Source organism: Rhincodon typus, chromosome 6 (genome assembly GCF_021869965.1).
Source record: "Rhincodon typus isolate 14 chromosome 6, sRhiTyp1.1, whole genome shotgun sequence".
Classification (NCBI taxonomy): Eukaryota; Metazoa; Chordata; class Chondrichthyes; order Orectolobiformes; family Rhincodontidae; genus Rhincodon; species Rhincodon typus.
In genome coordinates this window covers 17,739,727-17,766,631 of record NC_063337.1, presented here as the reverse complement: position 1 = coordinate 17,766,631, position 26,905 = coordinate 17,739,727, and the positions used below count along the sequence as shown (strand labels likewise).

The window sequence follows — 26,905 nt, the reverse complement described above, 5'->3', positions numbered from 1 at the left end:
TTTAACTCAACAAATTTTCAATCTAACCTTCAGTTCCAGTGCTCTAATAAAAGCAAAATATTGTAGATACTGGAAATCTGAAACAAACATAGAGAATGCTGGTGAAAGTCAACAGGTCTGGCGTCACCTGTGAAGACAGAAACAGAGTTAACGTTTCAGGTCCAGTGTGACTCTTCTTCAGAAAACAAACAAAAAGAGTCATATTCAGCTCAAAACTTTAACTCTGTTTCTTTGGCCACAGATGCTGCTAAGTTTCTCCAGTACTTTTTGTTTTCATCTCAGTTACAGTGCTACCTGGTGCAGTGTTAACTCTGGTTGAATGGGTTCAGAAATCACAGTGAAACCAATGCTTCTGCTGACAAACTGAATGAATCCAGTGCTTGGTGGTTTGATTTCCACCTATAGATGGTGAATTACCTGCTTCATTGGTCAGACTTCTACAAGAAAAATAAGATTAGACTGCACATTGTAACTAAGTCAGCAAGTAATCCCAAAAAAAGCAATGATGGTCCTTTGGTTCCTGAAGCCTGACTTCAGAATAAACACGAGTTTAAAGCCAAATAATTTTAAAAGCAACACGCCTACTGTTTCAAAGCAGCAAGTGCTGAAGACTTAACAAAACCATGATTGTGGAGTGAGATGCTGCAATAAGCTTAAACACATTTGATTCATAGATCTCTGAAAATAGAAACGGGAACACACACACAGTCCAAGTACAAGCATTACCATGAGGCTGTTCAATACCAACAAATTGCAGCAATCTTTCCAAAGCATATGCCATGAAGCAACTGGGGAAACACAGTGAGGGGGAGAAACAGACAATGCAAGGGAAGGAATGAAGGAAAAGACAGAAAGAAATAAAGGAAAATAAAAAGATGAAAGGATAATGAGTGGAATCTTCTGTTGTCAGGAAGACAATACTTTGAATTTAAGCTGCTGGTGCCTGTGGAATGCTGGGGAAAGCTGAAGTGCACAAGTAATTGCTTAGGAAGTTTAAACTTCTTGTACTGACCATGCTGGTGACCAGTTTCTTACGTTGATCAGAAAACTAGGCTTGATCCATGTTACTTCCCTGGAGACTTACCTTAGAATTAGTCCACTGTTTAATCTCTGGTGCAACTCGGTGATTAATAGCATAACCCAAAGCTCCACCCCACTCACCTACACACTTACTCCACCCAACACGACCATCCATTCTCCTCAAAATGCCCCACAACACAATTATCATATACCCCAATCTCACTAACCCCACAGCACCACTGATCCCAAACCCCGCCAATCCTCTGAATCTGACTACTTACTTTCCCAACTACACCAGCTACTTCGGTCTGCTAACCTGCCCTTCAGAAATTAAACACGATTGTGTTACATTGGTCAGGAAACCAGAAGATATTATCTTGACTACTGCATTTTCAAAAAAAAGGTTGGAGAGACATTTCTCAGACTCTGGGTGCTTTGCAAGTACATTTGCAGCAAATTACATGCTTGAACTGTGGCAAGGAATGAAATGAGAAAGATCCTCACTCTTAAAGAGATAAACCTGGAAATACACCACGCGCAAACACAAACAAAAGTACCTGCATAGATTACGATCCCCACAACCTCTTCAGTATTTCTAACTGTGCATCCTCGAAGTAAGAGGTTGTCTTTAGAAAGTCCAGCTCTCTTTCCGTTTTTGTACACTCTGAAACAAGAGAAAATGCCAATTAGACGATGCTTTCTCCCACACAAGTTCTTTAAGTCACATTAAATACAACTTTTGGTTTATTCATTCATGGAATGTGGCTGCCACTGGCTAGGCCAGCATTTATAAGCCACATCTAATTGCACAGGGGAGGCGCAGTTGAGAGTCAACTATGTTGCTCTGGGTCCAGAGCCACATGTAAGCCAGGCTGGGTGAGAGGGGCAGATTTCCTTCCCCAAAGGACATGATGGTGAACCAGATGGGGTTTTTCTGATAATGGGCAATGATTTCATTAGACTCTTTAACTGCATATTTAACAAAAAAATTTTTGAATTCAAATTCCACCATCTGTCACGATGGGATTCGGACCCAGAACGTGACTTGGGTCTCTGGATTAATAGTCTATTAATAACACAGCGCTATTGCCTCACTGACTTTAAGTCACTTTAAATTACCTGTAATACTTAACAGCTGCTGCTACATTGTGTTCTCGATTGGTCAACTACCTTCATCCCAGGAATCAGTTTAGTGAATGTCTTTTGAACTGCCTCCAATGTCAGTATACCCTTTCTTAAAAATGGGGACCAAAACTGTATGCAGTACTCCAGGAGTGGCCAAGTTGTAACTTTGATAGTGTCTTTCACACCCATGACCACAACCATCCAGAAGGACAAGGACAACAGATATATAGGAACACCACCACCTGAAAGTTCCCCTCCAAGCCACTCATCATCCAGACTTGGAATTATATCACCAATTGGACTGTAGCAATTCAAGAAGGTAGCTCCTATCACTTTCTCAAAGGCAATAAATGCTGGCTGTCAGCATTGCCCACATCCCATTTATAAATAATAAAGAAGTCTCCTTTCTAGGCTTGGGAAAATTCTTTTGAGTGTTACATGCCATAAAATTGTTTAAAGATTTTGCTACACATTCTCGACAAAGGAAGTGTTCACTTCACCTATACAGTTTAGATGGTAACCATTAAATATAAACAGTCGAGGAGGTTTGCCAGTTTCAAATTATTCTGAAGTAATGTAAATAATACCCTTTATCTATACAGTTGCCTGCACATATACACTCGTTTACAATCTCTGCTTGGTCAACTTCTGTCAAGGCTAAAACATTTTTCCAAATTTATGGCCAACCCATACTCAGAATTAGCGTTGGTAAAAACTAAAAGAGAATTGTTGTAAAAATCAACTTTTCTGTGCAAAAACTATTGATCCTAATCACTCTTGGAAGACAGCAGCAATGTTCCTGCATTTATATGGCCAGTTATGCTGTAAACCAAACTCAAACAGGATACATGCTGCTATAAAATTTGGCAACACATTGTTTTTAATTTTGTTGAAGGGTATAACTAATGCAAATACAATTGCTACTACTACAAAATATTTGCATATTAAAACATTTCCTGTTGAGGAAATCATTGTACTTATCACTTGTGTATATCATCAGATGGCTATACTTGACACTGGGTTTCATATTGACTAAACACAGAAAGTGTTCAAATAGCTGACAGGCATCCAATAGGGAAGGGATTCAGCTTTGCCACAATGCGTGGTTTCTGCTGAAATTTCATTATGTTTAGCATACACTGCAATCTGCAACTGCATAGAGTCATACAGCACGGAAACAGACCCTTTGGTCCAAACAGACCACGCTGACCATTTTCCCAAACCAAACTAGTCCCACTTGCCTGCTCCTGGCCCAGATCCCTCCAAATCTTTCCTATTCATGAACTTATCCAAATGTCTTTTAAATATTGTAACTGTACGTGCATCCACCACTTCCTTTGGCACTTCATTCCACATATGAGCCACTCTCTGTGTAAAAACGCTGCCCCTCAGATTCCTTGTTAAATCTTTCTCCTCTTACCTTAAAAATATGCCCCCTAGTTGTGAACCCCTCCACTCTAAGGAAAAGACCCTTGTCATTCACCTTATCTATGCCCCTTACGATTTTATAAACCTTAATAGGTCACCCCTCAACCTCCTGCACTCCATTGAAAGAAGTCCCAGTCTTTCCAGTCTATTTTTATATCTCAAACCCTCCATTCCTGGCAACATCCTGGTAAATCTTTTCTGAAACCTGTGCAGTTTAATAATATCTTATTTGGAGCCACAAATCCCATAATTGGACAGATTTGTGTATTTAAGTTTTTGATGGCTTGCATGTAGATTTGAACATGGTTTCTTTTGGTTTGTGGGATGTGTGGGTTTGTAAAGTTCATATTTGTTGCCATCCCTATTTGCACCCGAGAAGGTGGTGAGGAGTAGTCATATTGAACTTGAAGTTTACTGTATGACACGCAATCTCTGCAATGCCTGAGTAATCAGTTGAGGGTGCGAGTGAGAATGCTCTCTGCTGCTATGTTTTAGTTAAGGCAAAATTGCATTAATATTTACGTGATTTATGCTGTAAATAAAATATAATAGTGATGCGTATACCCCTTGCATTACATTACTATTACTTAGTCCGTGTTTTTATATTGATTTGAATATTCGATCAACTGGAACACTCCTGGTCCAATAGCAGCCTGTTAATAAAACTTTTTGCTGTAGTATCAAGTCAGGATGATGAGCAATCCAGAGGGGAATGAGCCAGTTGATATCCCCATGTACCTGCTAACCTGGTTTCTAGACATGGTAGAGGGTGTGGGTTTGGAAGGTGCGAGAGAAGACTTGGAGAGTTGCTGCAGTACAGCATATAGATGGTACACACTGCTGCTACTGTGCTTCGGCCGTAGAGGATCAAGCTGGTTGATAGGGTACGAATCAATGGCTGCTTTGCCCCAGAGGCATTGTGTTTCAAGTGAGAGTGCTGGGCACCACTACTGACTGGTGTCTTATAGATTATCCACTTGATTTTATTCTTATTTGACTTTTCCCTACCAGTTCCTAGACAACTGAATTACTCATTGGGCCATCTCAGAGGGTGGTCAAGAGACAAGCATATCTCAGTTTGATTGCAGTCACAGGAGGGAAGGACAGGAAATTTGCTTCTTTATGTCAATCCGATATCTCTCCTGGTCACAACAATTGACACTAGCTTAATAATTTTATCCTGATTTATGTAGTAAATTGAAATTGCTCTCAACTGCTGTAGTATAATTGAATTTAAGTCTCAGGAATATTAGTCCAAGCATCTGGATTAGCATTCCAGTAACATTACCTTTATAGTAGCGTGCCCATGTATTTATGTCATTTTTGCAATAAGGAAACAGATGTGAAATCCACAGGAATGAAGAGCACATAAAAATGTCTCATTTTGCTAAGTACAATGATAACAGGTCCCTTCAGTGTGGGTGCCACAATATTGTGGGTGCCAAGAAGCAACATACCCCGTAGAGGGGTGAGAAAGAGGAGACGATATTTCAAAAGAACAGCCTTTGTATTTCAAAGTCTCACAAATACTTTCAAAGGTCTTTTAAGGTCAAGAGAAACTTTCTGATTGTGTACTTCATGATATCATTTCAATTCAAAAGACAGGGATGATTTAAATCTTTTTTGGCATAACCATAAGTAGATTCAGAAACGTTATCCTGATTTGTGGCAGTATCTTAAAATGATGTTTACAATTGACACAAAGGAATGGAAGAATTTGTTCTTCCATACTACAGTGACCCCACCACCTTTTGTAGTCAGTAATGTTCTCATGTAGCTACTTTAAAATAAATTTCATGAGCTGATCTGACAGCATCAAAAAATATAGTGCTTGAATGTCCCCTTATTCTACTCGGGTAATAACGTCACTGGACTAATAATTCAGAGTGCCTACCTAATGCTCCAGCAGCATGGGTTCAAATCCCACCACGGCAGAGAGGGAAATTTTACTTCAATTACATGTGGAATTTAAAGAATTAATGACAACTGTGTAACCATTGTCGAATATTGCAAAATTCATTTGATTCACTGATGAGTTTTCCGAAGGAAAATCTGCTATCCTTAACCTGGACTGGTCTACATGTGGCTCCAGACTCCACAGCAATATATTTGATTCTTAACTGCCCTCAGAAATTGCCTAGCAAGCCACCCAGTTCACGTGATGCAATTGGACGTGGATAACAATTACTGGCTTTGCCTCTAAAGCCCACATCCCATGAAAGAATAAAGAGTGAAAGAGTTCAAGGACACAAAGGATTGCCAACAATTGCAGGCCTTTCTGCAAGGCCACACCTACATCCCGTAAAAGAATAAAGAAAATAAACAATGCAGTCATCTGAGAAAAGAAATCAAACTAGTGGGCTGCATTAACCGACATCTAGGAAAGGCAATGGCCTGGTGGTATTATCGCTGAATTGTTAATCCAGGTAATTTCCTGGGGAGCTGGGTTCAAATCCTGTCACAGCAGATGGTGGAATTTAAATTCAATAAATATCTGGAATTAAGAGTCTAATGATGACCATGACTCTACTGCCGGTTGTCAGAAAAACCCATCTGGTTCACTAATGTCCTTTAGGGAAGGAAACTGCCATCCTTACCTGGTCTGGCCTACATGTGACTCCAGACCCACAGCAATGTGGTTGACTCTGAACTGCCCTCTGGGCAATTAGGGATGGGTAATAAATGCTGGCCCAGCCAGCGATGCCCTCATCCCATGAATGAATAGAAAAAAAATCTAAAAGCTCAAACTTTTGCCCCAACACTGTCATCATTCACATGAAGATGGAAACTCTCTCATTCCTTGTCTCAGCAGAATATACACAAGGCAGTAGCACAACTCACTTGATGACTGGGAAAAGGCTCCTTAACAGACAAAATGCCAGCACTACAATTTTAACACATGACAGTTTACATTTAACAAGCAATAACAAAGGTAATTAAGGAACTCCACAGATAAGCTAAATTAAGTGAATGAGAGTGCACACTAAGTACATACTTTGATAGGGTCAGCAGCCTTTCTCTTGGCTGTTTGCTATCTGTATGACTGATCTATGGATGACACACGCAAGAAGGGAGACTGCCTGAAAATAACACACAAACGTATGAAGCTAATTTCAGGGATCCGATGATGCACAGATCCAAACTTTCCTTTTGTCGTCCAAATATGATCCAAATCCTTCCAACTCATTAACTCATTCACAATGAAAGTTCATGTTCATAAATGAATATAACTTAAAAAAGTGTTTATTACAAAAACAAAAAAGGCCTATCTCGTCAGTGGCAATAGTTAAGGGAACCACAACTTGTATCAGTATATGTCGCTGAGGGAAGGGGAAGAAACATGAGCCCCACCCTTCACATCTGATCACTATGATGAGCCTCACTGGAAAGTGGAACATGTGCATGTGTCATTTGAGGTAGCTGTGATGCCCAACCCTGGAAAATGGCCTATCCATGCATGAAGGACATGCATGAAGCATGCATGAGCTGTCACAGGATACCAGGGAACTGTTGAAGCATAAAGGAAGAGAACAATCCATGGGAAACTCGATGTGAATATGATCATACCTAGCGAAACCACAAGGACACAAAACCAAAACAATCCTGACTTCTTTCTGCTGAAGCAGTTGAAGGTGCCAAACTCTTTCACATCATGTTTTACCCTATTGCTGCAAAAATGCGGCTTTTAGCAACTTCAACAGCCAATAAATAATGTAGCAAATCAGACGAAGCCAACATCTGATTCTGCACATTGAAAAAAAACTAGCAAGATGAAGCCAGCCATGTATTTATAGTGAATTGGCCCAGCCAAAATAATTTATTTGCTGTGGTGAATTAAAGACATATTTTCATACTTTAGCAATAACAATATGTCCAGAGCTTCTAAATATCAATGTACAATATTTCTTGGTCTCATTTAGAATGCTGGTCTCCCTGCTATAGGAAGGATGTTGTTAAATTTGAAAGGGTTCAGTAAAGATTCACAAGGACATTGCCAGGGTTGGAGGGTTTGAGCTATAGGAAGAGGCTGAATAGACTGGGGCTATTTCCCTGGAGTGTTGGAGGCTGAGGGGTGAACTTGTAGAGGTTTATAAAATCAAGAGGGGCATAGATAGGGTAAATAGACAAGGTCTTTTCCCCAGGATGGGAGGGTCCAAAACTAGAAGGCATAGGTTTAAGGTGAAAGGTGGAAGGTTTAAAAGGGACCTAAGGGGCAACTTTTTTTTGCAGAGGGTGGTGAGTGTATGGAATGAACTGCCAGAGGAAGTAGTGGAGGCTGGTACAATTACAACATTTAAAAGGTATCTGGATTGGCATATGAATAGGAAGGGGATTTAGAGGGATATGGGTCAAATGCTGGCAAATGGGTCCAGATTTATTTAGGACATCTGGTCAGCATAGACAAGTTGGACTGAAGGGTCGGTTTCCGTGCTGTATATCTCTGTGATTCTATGACCATTGGGAAAATGCCGAGAAATGTATCAATCATTCCCCAATTAATATAAAATTTAATTATTTGTTTGACTGCAAAGACAAGCAATACTGCATCTCCCAATATTTTAATAGAGTGAAGTCATTTGGCAGGAGGTGCAGCCAAGTTTAAACATATATAATGATTGAACTAAAATCAGAACGGCAGAAAGGAAAAATAAGCCAAAGTCCAAAATCAGAATTAATATTATGCAACCTAGGAAGTTACTTCAGAGTTATGCTTGTTGAAACGTAATCATGGATAAATTCTCTGAAGTAGAAAAGTTAACCATTTTTCTGTTATGTTTTTGTTTTAAAGCTGTGGTTTTCCAACTGGCATGCAGCAAATGTTGACGCACTTCCTTGGGCCTCTGCAAACAATGATATACTTTCAGGGACCCCTCTCATAACTCTAAAATTTCATTCTCAATTTCACTGGCAGAATTCAACAGGCTGTTAAAATCAGCAATGCTGTTGCTTTCCTGCATGTTGAAATTTTAACCTGTTCTTTTGCAGGCGATCAGGGAACCTGGCAGATTAACAATCAGCTTTTTATGAATAAACTGCAGTCCTCAAGAGTCTATTAATCCTGGTTTTATTTGAACTAAATATTATTCACCGTATCATTTTGGCGATAGGATGTTGTGGCTTTATCGTGTAGTTTTGGGATTCTGTTGCCTCAGTTGCTATTGGCAGGGATACACAAACAATATTATGAATGTTCTTTTTCATGTAGTAGCAGTGGTGCTTAATGTTGCTCATTTTGTGTCACTTCCTGGAGAAGTTGTTGATGTTGTCTGTGACTTTGATCTTTTCTGCTTCACGAGCTCCAAAACGAATCAAAGTTGGACACTGTTCCTTGCCATTCATTTGCTTACTGGTTTCATTCTCAATGATGTATGACTTTGGAGTCTCAGCAACAAGTTTTACCAGGATCCAGGCTTTGAAGGTTGGATCCTGTAAATGTACAGTTTGTCCCTTCAATAGCTCAAGCAGGTTTTGGCAAGTTTGTTGAAGTGTTAATCTCCCTCGACATGTGCATCAGTGAGTTGCTGACTGACTTCCTTCTCATCATTTACAGGGGCTCTGACGTTAATTTTCAAATCTTCTCTAGAAATGGAGGGCTTGATGAGGTCTCATGTGGCAGACTGGTCAAGAAGTTAGGAGTTCATGGGATCCAGGGCAATTTGGCAGATGGGATCTAGAATCGTGTTAGTGGCAGGAAGCAGAGGGTTACTTTTATGACTGGAATCCTGTGTCCAGTGACACACCACGGGGCTCAGAGACAGAGAACGGAGGTGGTACGATCAACAAGTTGGCAGATAACTCAGAAGTTGGTGGTGTGGTAAATAGCAAGGAGAAAGACTGAAGCTACAGGACATCATAGATGGGTAGGTGGTCAGATGGGTAGAACAGTGACAGAATCACAGGATTACTGCGATGCAGAATGAAGCCTTTTGGCCCATCACATCTGCACTGGTTCGGCCATTTATCAGGCTGTATGATCTAGTCGCACTATCCTGCCTATTCCCCATTTCTTGTACACCTTACTATTGAAGAAACCATCCAATGCCCTCCTGAATGCCTCAAAAGGGAATTTATCATGACAAATGGAATTTAACCCTGGAAAGTGTGAAATGATGCACTTTGAGAGGTCTAAGAAAGCAAAGGAGCACACACTGAATGGTAGGAATACAGAGGATCAGAGGGCCCTTTGTCTGAATGCCCACAGACTCTTGAAGGCAGCAGGACAGGTTGATCAGGTGGTTAAGAAGGCATATGGGATACTTGTCTTTATTAGTCAAGGCACTGGAAACAAGAACAAGGAGGTTATGATGAAGCTATTAGATAGGTTACAGCTGGAGTACTGTGTGCAGTTCTGGTCCCCACACTCTTGGAAGGATGTGATTGCACTAGAGAGGGTTCAGAAGAGATTCAACAGGATGCTGCTTGGGCTGGTGCGATTCAGATATGAAGGCAGACTTGATAGGTTTGGTTATTTTTCTTAGAGCACAGAAGGATGAGGGGGGATCTGATTGAGGTGTACAAAATTATGAAGGGCATAGACAGGGTGGACATGAAGAAATGTTTCCCCTTAGAGGAGTCTATAATCAGATGGAGCAGTTTTAAGGTCGCAGCAGGAGGATTTAAAGAAAGAATTTTTCTCCTGGAGGGTGGGGTTATCTGGAATTCAGCGCTTGAAAGGGTGGTAGAAGTGGGAATTCTCAATTTAAGAACTATTTAGAAGAATACTTGAAATGTCATTGCGGTACAAGGGTAGGGGATAAGCACTGGAAAGCAGGATTAGCATGGATAGGTGTTTTATGAGCATCAGAAACATAATAGGATACGGGCCACTTTCCATGCTATGTATCTTTATGACTCTATGAGATCAGTACTGATGTATTCCTGGCTATACAGTATCAGGATCATTTACTGACAATGCATCTGTAACTCTTCACATATTGGTAGTCTCAGCTCTAATTCTCTTGAGTTTTGGTGGTGTTAGACTCATTAGGTAATTGATCTTTAAATCCACATTCTCATGTGGAAACACTGACTCACACAATTCACTTCCTCATTTGTATTTCAGAATTAATCATCATTCTGAAGCCTCAAGAGTAATCTCTAGGGTCTTGCTGGAGCTCCACACAGATTCTTCTTGTAGATCTACTCCAGTGGATGATGACCACTCTGCACTGTGAACTTTCTGTGATAAATTTCTGTCTATATAATTTCTGACACTGATACATGACTCTTTCAATGTCAGCATATCTCGACTCAGCGTTACATATAAATGGTATTGGCCTTCCCTCTTGTACCAGGGTTGGAACAAAGAACAACACAGCACAGGAACAGACCCTTTGGCCTTCCAAGCCTGCGCCAAAAACTGCCTTCACTTACAGGATCTGTATCCCTCTATTCCCTTCCTTTTCATGTATTTGTCCAGATGCTTCTTGAATGCCGCTATTGTGTCTGCTTCTACCACAACTTCTGGCAGCGCATTCCAGGCTCTCACCACCTTTTGACTTTCCAGTCCTTTTTGTAGAATCATCTACATACAGAATAACAGTTTTTTTCTCTGTTGCAGACATGTCCTAGTTTTGTCCTTTTCAATTAAATACTTTGGTATTTTAGGGTGCTTAGCACTCCAAATGAGCTGATCCAGCAGCCTTCCATTTAGGCCCCTATATTTACATTGTCTGGCTTCATTCTTCTGGTTGATTTTCCAATCCACTCCACACTAGACTCTCCTCACGTTTAGTTTTCTTCTCACAGACAAAATGCTACTACCATGTTACGTCTTATGAGTCCCGTGGTTGAAACTGATCATACTTTAAAAGGGTGAAGCCTCATTGTGTGCATTTCTCTCTGTGTTGCCAACACACTGATGTATTGCTCCACGATATGTAACTGCAGTGGGACAAACAATGAGGCAGCACGGGGTACACATTCACATAACTGGTTTTGAGCTCTTTACAAATAGTACACCAATCTGACAAGGAAGCCACCAGAATATCTCAGCCAGGCTAGCTTTTTGATGGCAAACAGAAATACACCAAGAAGGGGAATGTAAAGTTATTCTTATTTCAAATTTCCTGATGATTGGAGTTCCTTTGTGGCCCAAGCTAATACCTTGCACAGAGAATCACCACATTTGCACTGACCATGATGGTTTTTCATCCTATTTTGAAACACTATGTGACCTTATGAGGTCTGTTCCATTAATGTTCCCAATGCTGAAGCCCCTGACAGCCAAAATCTAAACTCTGACTGCCCGACAGCTCATGAGTGTGACAGAGGTGATGTTGGTGCCCAGGAGACCGTGTACTCCCCTCCCTTTACAACTAGGAGTTCAATGACAGGCTTTGATATTAGCTATATACAGGGCAACAGGTCAATCATTATGTGTATAGATCAGCAAGAGAAATAGGGGAATTTTAACTCCTAACCAAAATCGGCTGGGATTGGCTTTGTTTGATCTAACAATGTTAGAAACCTGAACCCTGACCCCAACTCAGCAATTTTCAGTTCTGACAGAGGGATGCAGGGGACAGACAGTCCATAAGATGGTTTGCAAATTAAATATTATAATCAGACTTTGTGACTCCTTTTTAACCACCATTTTAAATGTCAGTCTAGACAGACAAGTCTTCTGGGTTTCAGGAAAGCTGTGGACGGCCTGGCCACTTCTAAAACCACATCAACCATCTCAATCTGCTGGGCTATAGTCGAGTACTGGGGACAGAGAATACGCTAAACAGCTTGTGTCTTGGAATTCAGCAGGACCTGAGCCAGTTCTGAGGTAGGGTCACCCGACACGAAACGTTAACTATTTTTATCTTCACAGATGCTGCCAGACCTACTGAGCTTTTCCAGCAATTTCTGTTTTTGTTCCTGAGCCTTTGGTGCCCCCAGATCTCCCAATCCCTAAAACAGTCCCTTCTCATCCCTCTATACCTCTGAATTAATATGGCCCTTCAAGTTCGCTGTGCCATTCAGTAAGATCACGGCTGATTTGATTTTAATCTCAACTCTACACTCCTGAACATCCCCGATAATCTTTTATCCCCTTCGTAATCAAGAATCTATCTATTTTTGCCTTAAAAATATTTAAAGATGCTGCATCCACTGCTTTTTGAGGAACGGAATTACAAAAACTCTCAACCCTTAGAGGAAAAAAATGTTTCCTCATCTCTTTTTTAAACTATGACTCTTAGTTTTAAACTTTGACTTAATGTCCATCCCAATGCAAAAGTTACGATAGATCCTTAAACACCTAGAATATGTCTGAAATCTTAAAACTTCAACTTCAAAGATCTTGCATGAGGCAGGGCCCTTCAATAATCAGACGGAGTCACATTTCTGAAATAACTCCACAGAAGCCGACAGCTCGTGACCTAGTCACCCTTTATCTACACATGGAGAGTCCTTGACACTGATCCAGTTCCCTCAGAGCCAGTTCTCAGAGACAGCAGGATGACTGACACTCCTGTTCTTATCTGTCAGCCAGGGCTCCCTGATTAGAATGGATTAACAGCCCCAATCAGGGAATTCACTCTATAAGGTCTACCTGGCTGACCTTGTTACAATCACTACAATTTAGTTTTAGTACTTACATGTGAAATTCGAGAGCTGTTACTGAACAACTAATCATAGGAAGAGTAAAGCTGGGAAGAACTAATTGTAAAAAAATCTAAATTATGCAACATACTTGAGCTTGGGCAGTTATTTCTGTTGCTGTGACTAATTTAATACTGAAATGCATCAGCTGTTGTTCCCAAGCATGGGGATTAGTGACATGAACTACAGTGGAATCCCAACCACATCAGGGATGAATTAGTTCATTTGTAAGAAATCACATTCCCCAAGCAGCTTTCCTGACTGAATGTTTTCAGCATATCCAAGACTGACATGTTCACAACTATTAAGTACTCAAATCAACTTTTGCCCTCGAGACAAAAACAGGAGTTGCTGGAAAAGCTCAACTGGTCTAGCAGCATCTGTGAAGAAAAATCTGAGCTAAGGTTTCAGGGTCCAGTGACCCTTCCTTAGTTCTGAGGAAAGGTCACCGGACCTGAAACGTTAACTCTGATTTTTCTTCACAGATGCTGCTAGACCTGTTGTGCTTTTCCAGCGACTTCTGTTTTTGTTCCTGGTTTACAGCATCCGCAGTCCTTTCAGTTTTTACCCTTGAGACACTCGATTGACCTTTGAAACTAATTCCTGGGTGTCCTCAGGATCCAGAAATCTACCATTTTCTGTTTTGAACTCACTTAATAACTGAGCTTCCACAGCCCTGTGTGTAGAGAACACCAAGGATTCATTAACCTCCATGAAGAAATTCCTCCTCAGTTCAGTCCCAAATGGCATGCACTTTTAAACACCCTAACCCAAGGGAAACATTCATTCTGCATCCAACCTATCTTGTCCTTTAAAAAATATATAAGTTTTAAAGAGATAACCTTCTTCTAGATTCTTCTAAACCTTAGAGAATACAGGTCCAGTCTCCTCAATCTCTCATAAGACAGGCTCACCATTCCAGGAAATCTGGTGAACCTCTGCTATACTCCTTTAGTTTTTCCTAATTCATTCGACTTAATTTTGATTTGATTTATTATTGTCGTGTGTACCGAGGTACAGTGAAAAGGAGCAAAAATTAAAGCTCATTTTCATAGGATTTCTACAAAGGTCGACTACTGGTGCTGAAGTCCCCATTCAAATACTTGCCGCCTGGCTTCACACTTCATTTTCTCTTTTAAATTTCAGATTTCCTTCAGCATTATCATTTCATAACATGCCACTCGCAATTTAACTCAGCTATCTGGTTCACTAATGTCCTTTAGCGATGGAAATCTGCCAGCTTTACCCGGTCTGGTTTGCATGTGACTCCAGACCCATAACAATGTGCTGGGCTCTTAACTGCTCTCTGGGGATGGACAATAAATTCTAGTCATGACATCTATATCTCAGGAACAAATCAAAAAGAAATGCTGCAAGTTGAAACAAAACAGGGCAATATTATTAACTAAAACATTGTCAATTCTATTCATTAACATTTTGTTTAAAGAAACCCAGAAATATTTCGGTGCACTCTTTACTCTAAATTAGTGCAACTTCAAATAAAAAATAAAGAAGAGCATATGCTTTAATGTTGAGAAGCCAAATCCAGAACCTAATATGTAAGCAATTCCGCACGTACTCAGGCTACACTCTAAAGTAACCAGGCTCCAACAGACTAATAGAGTAAAGAGAGCATCTGTTCCTTCAGTAACATGAAACACATGTCAGATTAATTCGAGTTAAATCTACTGATATTGTCCTTTTCAGAGCCCAAGCTTGTCTGTCCTAATGATCCTTTTAACTGATTACCTTTACATACCACGCACACCACTGCCGTGCCCACATGCTTGAGATGAGCAGATGTGATTAAGGTTTGTGCAGCAGGTAGCTTCCAAAAATAGAAACATAATTCTTTTTATTTCATTGTTGGGCATAATCTGGCCTCTCACTGGATTTGTGCGTCTGCAACTTGGATCAGTGCATCACTGTGCTATCTCATTTCGCATCCAACCAGCAGATTAGCAGTTCAGATCTCTGGTCCTGCTTGGCTGGCTTATTGCAACTAGTGCCCCATATGGTGAAGTTGTTCATGATTCTGAGATGAGTGCAAATTGTGGGATAAGGCTAGGTGCGGAGGATACTGTTCAGGCAGAGGTTCCCAATTCCTCACCAGTGTGTACATCATGTTTAAGGCTAGCTCAACTAGTGGCGCCAATTCACTCTCGATCTTGAGCAGTGTTTCCCAAAATATTTCCTGGTGTCACCTCATTTTAATGGCCTTGCTTACATGTGACACAAGAGTGAATATTTGGGGATTGGAGTAAAGTGCTTGCGGATTGGGGAGCAAATGAGAAGAATGGGGACAGGCTTCTGTGGCAAATCTAAAGTAGGAATTGCTGGATGTTTTACATCTAAAAACAAAACACACCTTTCGGGAGGCTTATTTTCCAGCTGGGAACAGCCCTCAAAGATCAGGTCATCTTAGAATCCCTACAGTGTGGAAGCAGGCCATTCAGCCCATCAAATCCACACTGCTCCTCCAAAGGGCCTCCCACCCAAACTCATCCCCAATCCTATCCCTGTAACCCTGCATTTCCCATGGCTAATCTGCCTAACCTGCATACTATGGGCAATTTAGCACGACCAATCCAGCTAAACTGCACATGTTTGGACTGTGGGAGGAAACCCACGCAGACACTGGTAGAACTTGCAAACTCCACACAGACAGTCACCCAAGGCTGGATTCGAATCTGGGTCCCTGGTGCCGTGAGGCAGCAGCGCTAACCACTGAGTCACCGTGCCACCCCTGTCCTTGAGGCTACACCCACCATAAAGGGGGAATAAAAATAAAAAAATTCAGCAAATATTTTGCAGCTGACAGTATTCAATTTAAACTCCATGACCATCACCGCTGACTTGGAGCCTACAATGTCAAAATCTCATCTCACATTAGAGAAATCTTGCTTGAGACTTTTCCCAAACTCATTATTTGGGGCTCACAGCAAGAAGGCAAAGGTACAAGGCACAGATACTGAACTGTGGCCCAGTGCAGTGACTGCAGGAGGGAGGACAGAATATTGAGGGAAGGGAAATACCAAATCCACAACAAAGAATACAAGATAAAAATTTAGAATAAATTCGCAAATGGATAAACTGATTTTTCATAATGATTAAATGCAATTAAATTATTAACTGTTGAGCTGCATGTGACTGTGCTAGGGTACAACACAGATTCAGTAAAGATTAACTAGAAAAATGTGACCTTTTCATTTCAGTACTGAGTGGTCAACCCATTGTGTATGGGGAAAAATAGACACTTTCAAAGCTTTTCATCTTTCACCCCTCAAGCCATTTCACAAGAATATCAAGGACAAAACCAATATGTACACTACATCAGTGCTGATTGGTTGGTAAGTGGACTCTGATTGGTACAGGTATCGCCATGATGGATGCACCGGTTAGATGCCCAGACAAACTGGGCACTTTTCTGGACCACAATCGACCAACATGGAAGTCCCTGGGTTTGCACAATATACATGTAGGAATGGGGTCTAGGCCCGAAACATCAGCTTTCCTGCTCCTCTGATGCTGCCTTGGCCTGCTGTGTTCATCCAGCTCTACACCTTGTTATCTCTTATACAGTTAGGAATGATCTCTTGGTCCCACAGGAATGCCCAGTCTAGCTCAAATAACTCTGGAAGAGTAAGGCATCTCAAGGGTGAAACTGGTTATTCATGCTGCTACTTTGCAGGGGCAACATGAAGAGTGGCGTACACTACTACCAGGACGTCGACACCATAAAACCATAAGAAATAGGAACAGGAGTAGGTGGCCTGGCCCCTTGAACCTGCTCTACCATTCAACAGGATCATGGCTGATCCAATATTCCTCACATTCATTTTCCTCGTAACCTCTGATTCCCCAACTGATCAACAATCTAACTATCTCAGCCTTAAATATACACAAGCCCCACAGCTCTCCGTGGCAAGGAGTTCCCAAGACCCATAACCCTCAGAGAAGAAATTCCTCCTCATCTCAATCTTAAAGTGGCAACCCTTCATTGTGAGACTAGGGCCCCTGGCCCCAGACTCTCCCATGAGAGGAAACATCCTCCCAGCATTTACCCTTTCAAGCCCCTTTAGAGTCATATAAGAAGAATCGTTCTTTTAAATACCAATGGGTACAGTCCCAACCTGTTTAGCCTTTGCTTGTAAAGTGAAGCTTCTCAGATCTGCCTCTAATGAAAAGATTTCTGTTTACATAAGGGGACCAAAACTGGTCAAGCCAAAGAGACGTTCTGTCCATCACACAAATTAATAATACGGAACATGAATTTCAGTGTTGTCAATTGATTAGGCCATATTTCTCAAAGATTAGCAGATTCTATCAAACCATATATCCTTTTGGCTGTTCATAACAAGCTAGGTACTGAACATACCCAAATAACCTGCACCAGCAAAACTCGAAACACAGGGTTGAAAATTTGATGTGATTCTGAAATTGGACAACACTTACTGGATAATCCTATATGTGCAAATAAGTCTGCTGACAACCAATTTAAGATGTTCATGTTATTCTCTCACAGTATGTGGATGTCACTGGCAAGGCCAACATTTGTTGCCCATCCTTGACTGCTCTGAAACGGAGTGGCTTTCTCAACCATTTAGGAGACAACCGTAATACAGAGAGTCTGGAGTCACATGTAAACTAGCGAAGGTAAAGATGACCAATTTCCTTCTCAACAGGGTACTAGTGAACACAGTTGCTATGACGTTCAATTGTAATTTCACGGTCACCATTAATCGGACTAGTTCTCAATTCCAAATTTATGATTAACTGAATTTAAAATACACCAGCTGCCATGTAGTATTTGAACTCATGACTCCAGAGGGTTAGCAATGGCCTCTAGGTTATTAGTCCCGTGACATAACCAACAGCTCCCCAGGTTTGCAGCAAATGTTGTAGATCTTGAGTCTTCTCTAAAGAAGTAAAGCAGCCTGCAGCTTGGTGCTGTGTAGTACTTACATATATCCTCGAAATCGGTTCAGATCGTTGTGTGGCTTTTCACATTCAATCACACTGTTAAACTTCATGGGATCAAATTCTGTTTCCTAAACACAAAAAAGGAGGGAAAGAAGAAACTGTGTTATTCATGTTGTCTTCAATTTTAAACATTGCATTGGAAAAAAAAACCAACAGAAGGATAAAATAATATTCTAATCACCAGGTCTTACATTTTGGGCAGGAAATTAGGCTTTGGGTCTGGAACACTGCTCATGACGTCTGCCACCTGGAGACAATCTCAAGGACCTGATCCCAGGACGGGGAAGGAGAGGTCAGGCCAACTGGAAGTTTTTTGTCATCCTCTGTTCGGATGTTGGGGTCTTGTCCGGTGTCGTTACTCTGGTCCAATTTTCCCTGAATTGGCCAATCAGGCCCCAGGGGCAGGTTCACCGTTCAATTAAAGATGGCGGGTGGGTTCTCAAAGCAATACAGCCCGTTGTTGGCGCTTTAATACGGCTGGTCAGTTTGCTGTTTCAGTTGATAGCGGATAGAGAGAGAGAGAGAGAGAGAGAGACAGACAGTCAGAGAGAGATGGAGTGCGTGAGACAGGGAAAGGGACGGAGAGAGATAGGGACAGAGAGAGATAGACAGACTGAGAGATCAAGGCAGAGACAGGAAAAGAGGAAAAGAGACAGAGACAGATGGAAAATGTGAGATGCAGAGAGATAGAGAAAGGGGCAGAGAGATGGGAGGGGGACATAAAGATAGATAGAGAGAGAGAAAGACATAGAAAGACAGGCTGACAGACAGAGAAAGGCAGAGACAGAGAAACAGGAAAAGGGACAGAGAGCTAGAGAGTGAGATAGAGAGATGCAACGGGGACAGAGGGAGTCAGTGAGTGGGAAAGAGAGATAAAGAGGGGACAGAGAGATAAACAGGGGACAGAGAGAGAAGGGGAAAGAGAAACAGAAAGATTGTGGAGCAGTACAAAGTGCCTGCAGCTGTCAAGCTGAGGAGGTGTGGGGAGCCCTGAAATCAGAAAAAAAGGGGAGGTCTTAAAGCCTGCCTGGAACACTATCCATTAGGTCTGCCACCTGGAGACCATCTCCAGCACCTGATCCCAGGAGGGGGAAGGAGAAATCAGGCCAACTGGAATTTTTGAGTTAACTCTGTCATTTGGCCTTAGTTACAAATAACTGAATCATCTACCAGCTGCCTATGGGCTGCTTGTATCTCCGACACTGCTTTGGGAAAATGGCCTGTGGGTGAGATGATGCTGACAGACTGGCACACCAAGCAGTGATGCCAATTTGCAAACATGTCCCGCTATATACTCACCCCATACATGGGAGTGAATATTCCATTCCTTGGACATACTGAAGACAACTTCCTTGAACTGGTGTTTCACTGTTTCAGCTTCCTGATGGATAGCTGGAACCTTCAGTGTTGAGAGAAAGGTGAGAAGCCACAGGTCCAATTGCACCAATAGGATTAACATCATTGCCTGGGAGCAGTGGTTTACAAATTTATAAACTCTCGTTGTAAATGGGATGAGTCATGACCAAACGTCCATCCACATTCTTAATTTTTTACATTTACCTCTTTCTTATCTCTATCATACCTAGTCCTTTGGATGCCTGGTTTCCTTAATCCAGATCCTACTTTCAATAGATATAACACCTGAAATCAATGATCACACTGCCTTAGGGTTGTAGTTTTTAAACCATGAGCTATTTTCACTGATAACATATCAAAGATCTATCCTAATTGATCTAAGAAAATGGATGTCTAGTTTCTGGAGTTCACTTTCGATCAAATCATATTGCTTGTCAGATACACGCAGTTGGACTTTGCATCTCTACAACAGTGAAGGAATGCCAATAGAACACCAACGTGCTTCTGCTGTCCTTCTCCGTCTTAGCTAGGGGGGTCAAGCAGGTTTGGAAGGTGCTGCTAATGGAGCCTTGTCAAGTCACACACCATCTTGACTTACAACAATGTCACCCTTCCTTCACTGGCTCTGGGTCAAATTGCAACGGCACTGTTAGTGAACATCACCAGTTCTGGTCATTTAGGAAGTCTGTGTCTGTATGTGCACCCGCGGCATTCATTCAGTCCAATCCTTTAAGTAAGCTCATTTCCTCAACAAAGGTCACCAAAGGCCTAAAGAAGTGAAACTTCACTTAGGAAATCAGAAATGTCCAAAGAGGATCATTGCAGTTTCATTGAGAAACAGAGCCCTGTCTCATTTCTGTTATCATATTTAGGTTAAAGAAAATGTTTCCATTATATATCTAGGCTGTTAGAAAGTCATGTCTCCTCATTCAATACCACTGCTACAATCTGATTGACCATCTTGCTCTCTCCCAGTAAAGGGCCCTGCTTTAAAAACAAACTCCTACCACTCCACTATACCTTGCAATGACTGCAATGTACTTCATCCCGCCATAACATGACAGGCTCAAAGCTTGGCTCTTCACGATGAAGGTCTCGTGTCAATATTTCATGTCAATAATTCCAGGTCAATAAAGTGGCCTTTTGGAATAGATGTTAAAAGTTGAAAGAAAAATCTTCTTCTGAACTGCCATTATACACATTTCCCCAGTTCAATGTTACCCCCAAATATGCATTGCAGTATTAATTAATATCAGTATTACCATCATCTTATTCACATGTCTCAAATTAAGAGAGGCTACAAAGGTGTCATTTGTGCTGCTGACTAAAAGGGGAATCTGATTTCCTGTAGGTCCAGAAAATTAGTCTGTCGGCTTTCTCCAGAAATATCTTTAGTGTAACAAGGTCTCAATCAAAGAGGTATAATGGAAGGATAATGGTAGCAGAGGATTTCACCATGAGCAAAATCCACCAAAAATCTAATTGATTTAACTTATAGGATAAACATCAAAGTGGTGTAATAGTTTAAGGCAAAATTGTTCTTGATACATCTTTCAACAATTACATGCTAATGGGTTCAGAGGGCTTTAAGACATGTTTTCCTTAGCTAGGAAAATTTACTTTTTTTTTCAATTTTTAGTGTGGAACTTAAAAATGAACTTGCTTATTTAAAAAGAAAAGCTTCCAAATGTTACCTCACTTTTGTCTGTAGAAACCATCAGAATCATTCAGAAATAATTAAGGAAGCACAGCATTAAGCATGTACCTTTCACAAAACTAAAACGGCAATATTCCCCAAAATAAAACATGTGAAACTGCACACTGATTCCCTGTCCAGGCACTGCACACAGAGTAGATAAGTTATTGATTGGTTTCCAGTTCTGATGAAGTGTTTGTACCCTGATCACGAAGCTACCTTTTCTATTAAGAGTTGTTTGGGCTGACTTAATATTTCAGCATTTTCCAGTTTTAGAACAGTTTAAAATGAATAGCAATGAGATTTTTTTTTCTCATACATGTGGGAAGTAGTCCAAGGCATCAAATATGATTCACTTAGGATACAGATATTCAAGTTAGTAAAGAAGTAATGAAAAACCACAGTTTTGACCACAAAGCTCCTGTGCACATGAGGGAGTTCGATCCCTAGACTTTAAAACCTACATTTCCAGTCATTGTACAAGAAGGCACAACAATATGTGATATTTTCAAACATGAAGCACAACAACGCTTCATTACAAAGTCACAAGGCCCAGGTGTATTTTCTTCTGGGTTGATTTTATATTAACTGTGTTCAGGTTGTGGGCATTAACTGGTGACACATTAGAGACACTATACAACAGGCTGATTAAAACTGGATTAAGAAGTACATGCTTTGCAGTATGTAATTCTGTAAATAAATATGAGAAAGTGTATAAAGATTAATTCCAAGTCAATAAACTGGCCTTTTGGAATAGATGTAAAAGTTGAAAGAAAAATCTTCTTCTGAACTGCCATTATACACATTTCCCCAGTTCAACATTACCCCCAAATATGCAATGCAGTATTAATTAATATCAGTATTACTGTAATCTTATCACTGACCTCTCTACCACTAACCTGTCTACTCTCTTTCCCTTGTACCGGCTACCACTTTGACTTCTCTCTTTCACGCAATATGGCTCTTGCACTCCCTAACTGTCTTGATTACTCTTGATTAATCCTACTGTATTTCATTGCATGAGATGCCATTGTTCTTTCCTCAATATGTCACTCAATCTAATTTCTTCTTTGTGTACCTCTCTTTCTGAAGGATATTGCTCATTCCCTCCCTGCTTGTCTTTCGCACAATAGGTCCTTCCTTTCTCAAAGTACATCCCACTCCCCTCTATTGCTGGTTTCCACTTTAAGGATCTTGAAGCAAGTAGCTTTGAAATAGCTTCAAAAGCTTCAGAATTTGTCTTGTCTCACTTACTTGGGGCATGTGTCACCTTGGTGTGAAAGAAGCTACCGTAAGGATTGGGAGGGAAATAGGCAAAGCTTGTAGTTAGAAAAGTGAACAACACAGACGAAAAAATTGGATATTTCGGAGAAGATGTACACTGAGGATGAAACAAATCAACCCAGGGCATCCCTAAGTGACACTCCAAGCACACATTTACACTAAGTAGTAAAACAAACAAGAATCTATAGAGGCACATACAGGAATCTTATCTTCAATGCTAGTTGCTTCTAACAGTTCTGCTTGGTCACCATTAAGCACATGATGGTATAATGAATAAGAAAACCAGATGGAAGTACAATCATAGATATAAAACAGAAATTGATATTAGCTCTAAAATGTTTGGTTCAAAATGAAACTACAGAACTGGGAAACAGGAGTTTAAAGAAAAATCATGAGACATGGTCAATAGGAACACTTCCCTGTTGTCTCAATTATTACAGAACATCAATCTAACATCTTCTTTTTTGTCTCTATCAGGTACATTGGAAATAAAAGACAAATTGATGGAATAATGAACTCTGTCTACTGAAAGTGAGGCTACCGATGTGGAATATAGGCCCTCTCAATCCAGCCTGTAGCGATTATGAGACACTGGGCCAAGCCTGCTCAAATAATGCATTAAGCAGCAAGCTCACTGGCGTCATTGATGACTGATGACTTAGTAAAGGTCACTTTTTTTAAGAAGTGTTTACATGTAAGAAAGTTTCTGCAAATATTGACACATCTAGGTAAAAATTCATCTAAAAATGGAATTGAGTGTTTTGGGTGGTTTGGGCATGGGGAGTCTTTTAAGCCACTGTGATGAATTTTGGGAAAACCAAAAGGGCAAAATTGGAACTCTGGTGAAATTCAGTCAACACTCAGAGCAAAAGACAAAGCCTTTTAGAACCAACAGTTCTTTCCAGCTAATAGCTGGAGCCAAGAGTATCTACATCACAAAACCAAAAAATGAATGGGCCTTGTCTAAAGTGACAAAGAACACTCAGGTTTAAAAACAAGGAATACCAGTTACAGGCAGTCCATCATGTTTGTACAGTGATGTGAAGAGGGAGCTAAAAACTTGCCAAATGCCACACTTCTGGCAAAATCTCAGAACTTGAGCAATGTTGAGTAACATTTAACATTGCATCTTTGTGTAGACATTGATTATCAGGTCCACTTAGCAAATAGGCAAAGAAAAAGACTCTCATCTTATAATGAAAACAAGTAAAATTTTTGGATCCTACAAATAGCCAGCATGGAAGGGCTTGGAGGGATATGGACCAAGCGCAGGCAGGTGGGACTAGTTTAGTTTGGGATTATGTTTGGCATGGACTGGTTGGACAGAAGGGTCTGTTTCCATGCTGTATGACTCTATGAGAGACTCTCCTGTTTGACTGGTGCAGGTTTGGTTAAGATTCTCAGGAACAGCTTTCTCCTCCTTCAGATTCTGCTCACTTGTTATGTGTGCTTCCAGGATTTCTATACAAATATATGAATGACAAGCAGGAGTAGGCCATGTGACCCCTTGGGCCTGCTTCGCCATTCATTAAGATCTGTAACTCTATGATCATAGCCGACCTGATTGTGGCCTCAATCCAACTTCTCTACTCTCAACAACCATTGATTCTTAATAAAAACCAAAAGAACTGCCGATGCTGTAAATCAGAAACAAAAATAGAAATGTCTGGAAAAGCTCAGGTGTGAAGAGAAATCAGAGATAACATTTCAGGTTCTGAGGAAGGGTCACCGGACCCGAAACGTTAACCATTGATTCCTGATGAGTGAGGGAGTCTTAAAAGCATTCAACAAGCCCATCTTCATGCTCTCTGGGGAAGAAAGTTCCAAAGACACCAGATCCTCTGACAGAAAATACCTTCTTCCTCATTTCTGACTTAATTCCAGCTTCCTAACATTCCCTTTGGATTTTTTTACACCTCTTCACTTAGCAGAGCATGTCCCTTGTTCACTGTTCCTCCTGTGCCAATAACCTGCCATGTGAAGGGAAAATAAATTGCAATATTATGGGGAAAGGAGCTGGGGAATGGAATTGACTCGGGAGCTCAGAGGCGCAATCGCTGAACTGCCTCCTTCTATGCTGTATAGGCTTCAGACCACATTGGGAAAGCATGTGCCCTGAAGTTACTTACAGAGAGAACAAAGAACCACGAGATGAGAGATGCATGGAAAACAAAGTTGGCCACTTCACTCTAATTGGGGTAGGATTTGATTCAAGCCGAACTTAGACAGTTAAAGTTAGAGTTAGTATTGTATGCGAATTAAGTAAAGTGAAGTTAAATGAAGTGAGGTGAAGTTGAAGTTAAGTTAGACTAATTAAGAAGTTACAATGAATGTATGTTTTATATTATGTATTGTTACTTAATTAGTTGAGATAAAGAAGGGTTCATTTAATTAAAATCTGAGTCGGTTCCCTCACGTTTCTCTGTCACACAAGGGAAGAATACCTGGGTTGAGTTTTAGTACTCCTTGTCAGGTAACACAGGGCTATGGGGAAAAGAGCCGGGAAGTGGAATTTATTGGGGAGCTCAGAAGCTCATTGGGAAGAATGGCCTCTTGCTGCGCTAGACAGCCTCGTGACCGTTTCAATAGTTGAAAATTGCTTACCAGCTCGGTGAAACCCTTAATAACCTGTCGCTGTTTGAGGTTGGTCTCTCCATCCAGATTAGCAGTCTCGATATGGCAGAGTCCATCAGGGTCACTGGAGTACAGCAGCAGGATATCGGCAGGAATGATTTCATTGCAGCGCAGGCGAACAAAATCCCCGACCTGAACTTCTTTCCAGTATTTTTCCACATACTTTTTCTCATTCCTTGAAAAAAGGAATCAAGCACAGCAGTCAGTCACATGAATGAGGACATACATCACAAAGGTAGGAACACAGGAACAAGAGTCGGCCATTCAGCCCCTCAAACCCGTACTGCCATTCTAGGTCATGGCTGAAAATCTCCCCAGTGTGATCTTCCCACATTATTTCCAGTCCACTTCATGCCATAAGTCTCCAGAAACTAACATCGATTTCTGACTTGAATCTGCTCAGTGTGTGAGCGTCCACAGTCTCTCTGGGTTAGAGAACCACCCCCCCCCCACCTCTCGGTGAACCAATCTGACCTCATCTCAGTCTTAAATAGCCTGCCCTTTATCCTGAGGTAAAGTCACCAGCCTGGGGGAAACATCCCATCTCTGTCCAACGCGTAAGAAGTTTCACTCAGATCAGTGCTCACTCTTCAAAATTCTGGGGAATGCAAATCCAGTTGCCTCAATCCCTCCCCATAAAACAGTTCAGTCTTCCATGAATTAATCTGGTGAACCTCTGTTGTGCTCCCAGTATGACAAACATATTCTTCCTTTGATTAGGAAAGCAAAACTGTACACAGCATCATAGCAGATAGGCCATGATCTCATTGATTGGCGGAGGAGACTCTGAACTCAAAACGCCTTACAATTAAAGTCAACCTACCACTTGCCTTTCTAATTGCTTGCTGCACTTGCATGCCTGCCTCACGGACAGGAATAGCCACATCTTTTTGGACTCCTACACTTTCCAACCTCTGATCATTTAATAAAATATTCTGCTTTCCTGCTTGTTTCCCTCCCCTCCCAATTACGAGAATAATTTCACATGTGTTTACATTATAATCCATGTGCCATGTTCTTGCCCATTCATTGAGCTGGGCCAAGCCCTCTGCAAGCTGCCTTACACCCACTTCCCAACTTTCCCATCCTGTTGGATGTCATCACCAAATCTGGTCCCCACATGTAAATCATTTATATAGATTGTCAACCCCTATGGGCTATCACTGACCCTCGTGGTATCCAATTAGCTACAGCCTGCTATCTGCACAAATGATCCAGTAATTCCTATTCACAGCTTTCTGCCAATTAACCCACATCAGTATGTTTCCCCTCATCTCACACACTCCTATTTTATTTACTAATCAGGACCTAATCAAAAACCTTCTGACAATCCAAATACATAACATTCAGTGATACTCCTTTGTTTATGCTACGAGCAACATTCTCAAACAACTTCCAACAAGCTTGTCAAACAGGGTTTTCCTTTCATAAATCCATGCTCAATCTGCCGTTATTTTCGAAATATTTAGGTATCACATCCTTTATAATAGATTGTGGTGTGTTCCCTGCTATGGATATCAAGCTCACAGTTCTCCACACTTCTTCTTCTTAAAGAAGGGGCTTATATTTGCTTCCTTCCAGTCAGCAGGCCCCTTTCCAAATCTGTACAATTATGAAAAATCATCACCAATATAAACATTTGCATGAGTTTTAGAAATAGTAAGAACTGCCGATGCTGGAGCCAGAGATAACACAGTGTGGAGCTGGAGGAACACAGCAGGCCAGGCAGCATCAGAGGAGCAGGAAAGCTGACGTTTCGGGTCAGGACCCTTCTTCAGAAATGGG

The 26,905-nt window shown here is 41.1% G+C and overlaps 1 protein-coding gene across 1 annotated transcript in view; it reads right to left on the bottom strand.

Moving 5' to 3' along the window:
• atp10a (ATPase phospholipid transporting 10A) overlaps nucleotides 1-26,905 on the bottom strand; it is a 209,487-nt gene that overhangs the window by 118,349 nt on the left and 64,233 nt on the right. Inside the window, exons 2-4 of the mRNA XM_048597761.1 lie at nucleotides 25,091-25,295; nucleotides 18,133-18,218; nucleotides 1,578-1,684 (exon numbers count right to left, since the gene is read on the bottom strand). Of these exons, the coding sequence (XP_048453718.1) occupies nucleotides 1,578-1,684; nucleotides 18,133-18,218; nucleotides 25,091-25,295 (398 nt within the window). The remainder of the gene's footprint in view (nucleotides 1-1,577; nucleotides 1,685-18,132; nucleotides 18,219-25,090; nucleotides 25,296-26,905) is intronic.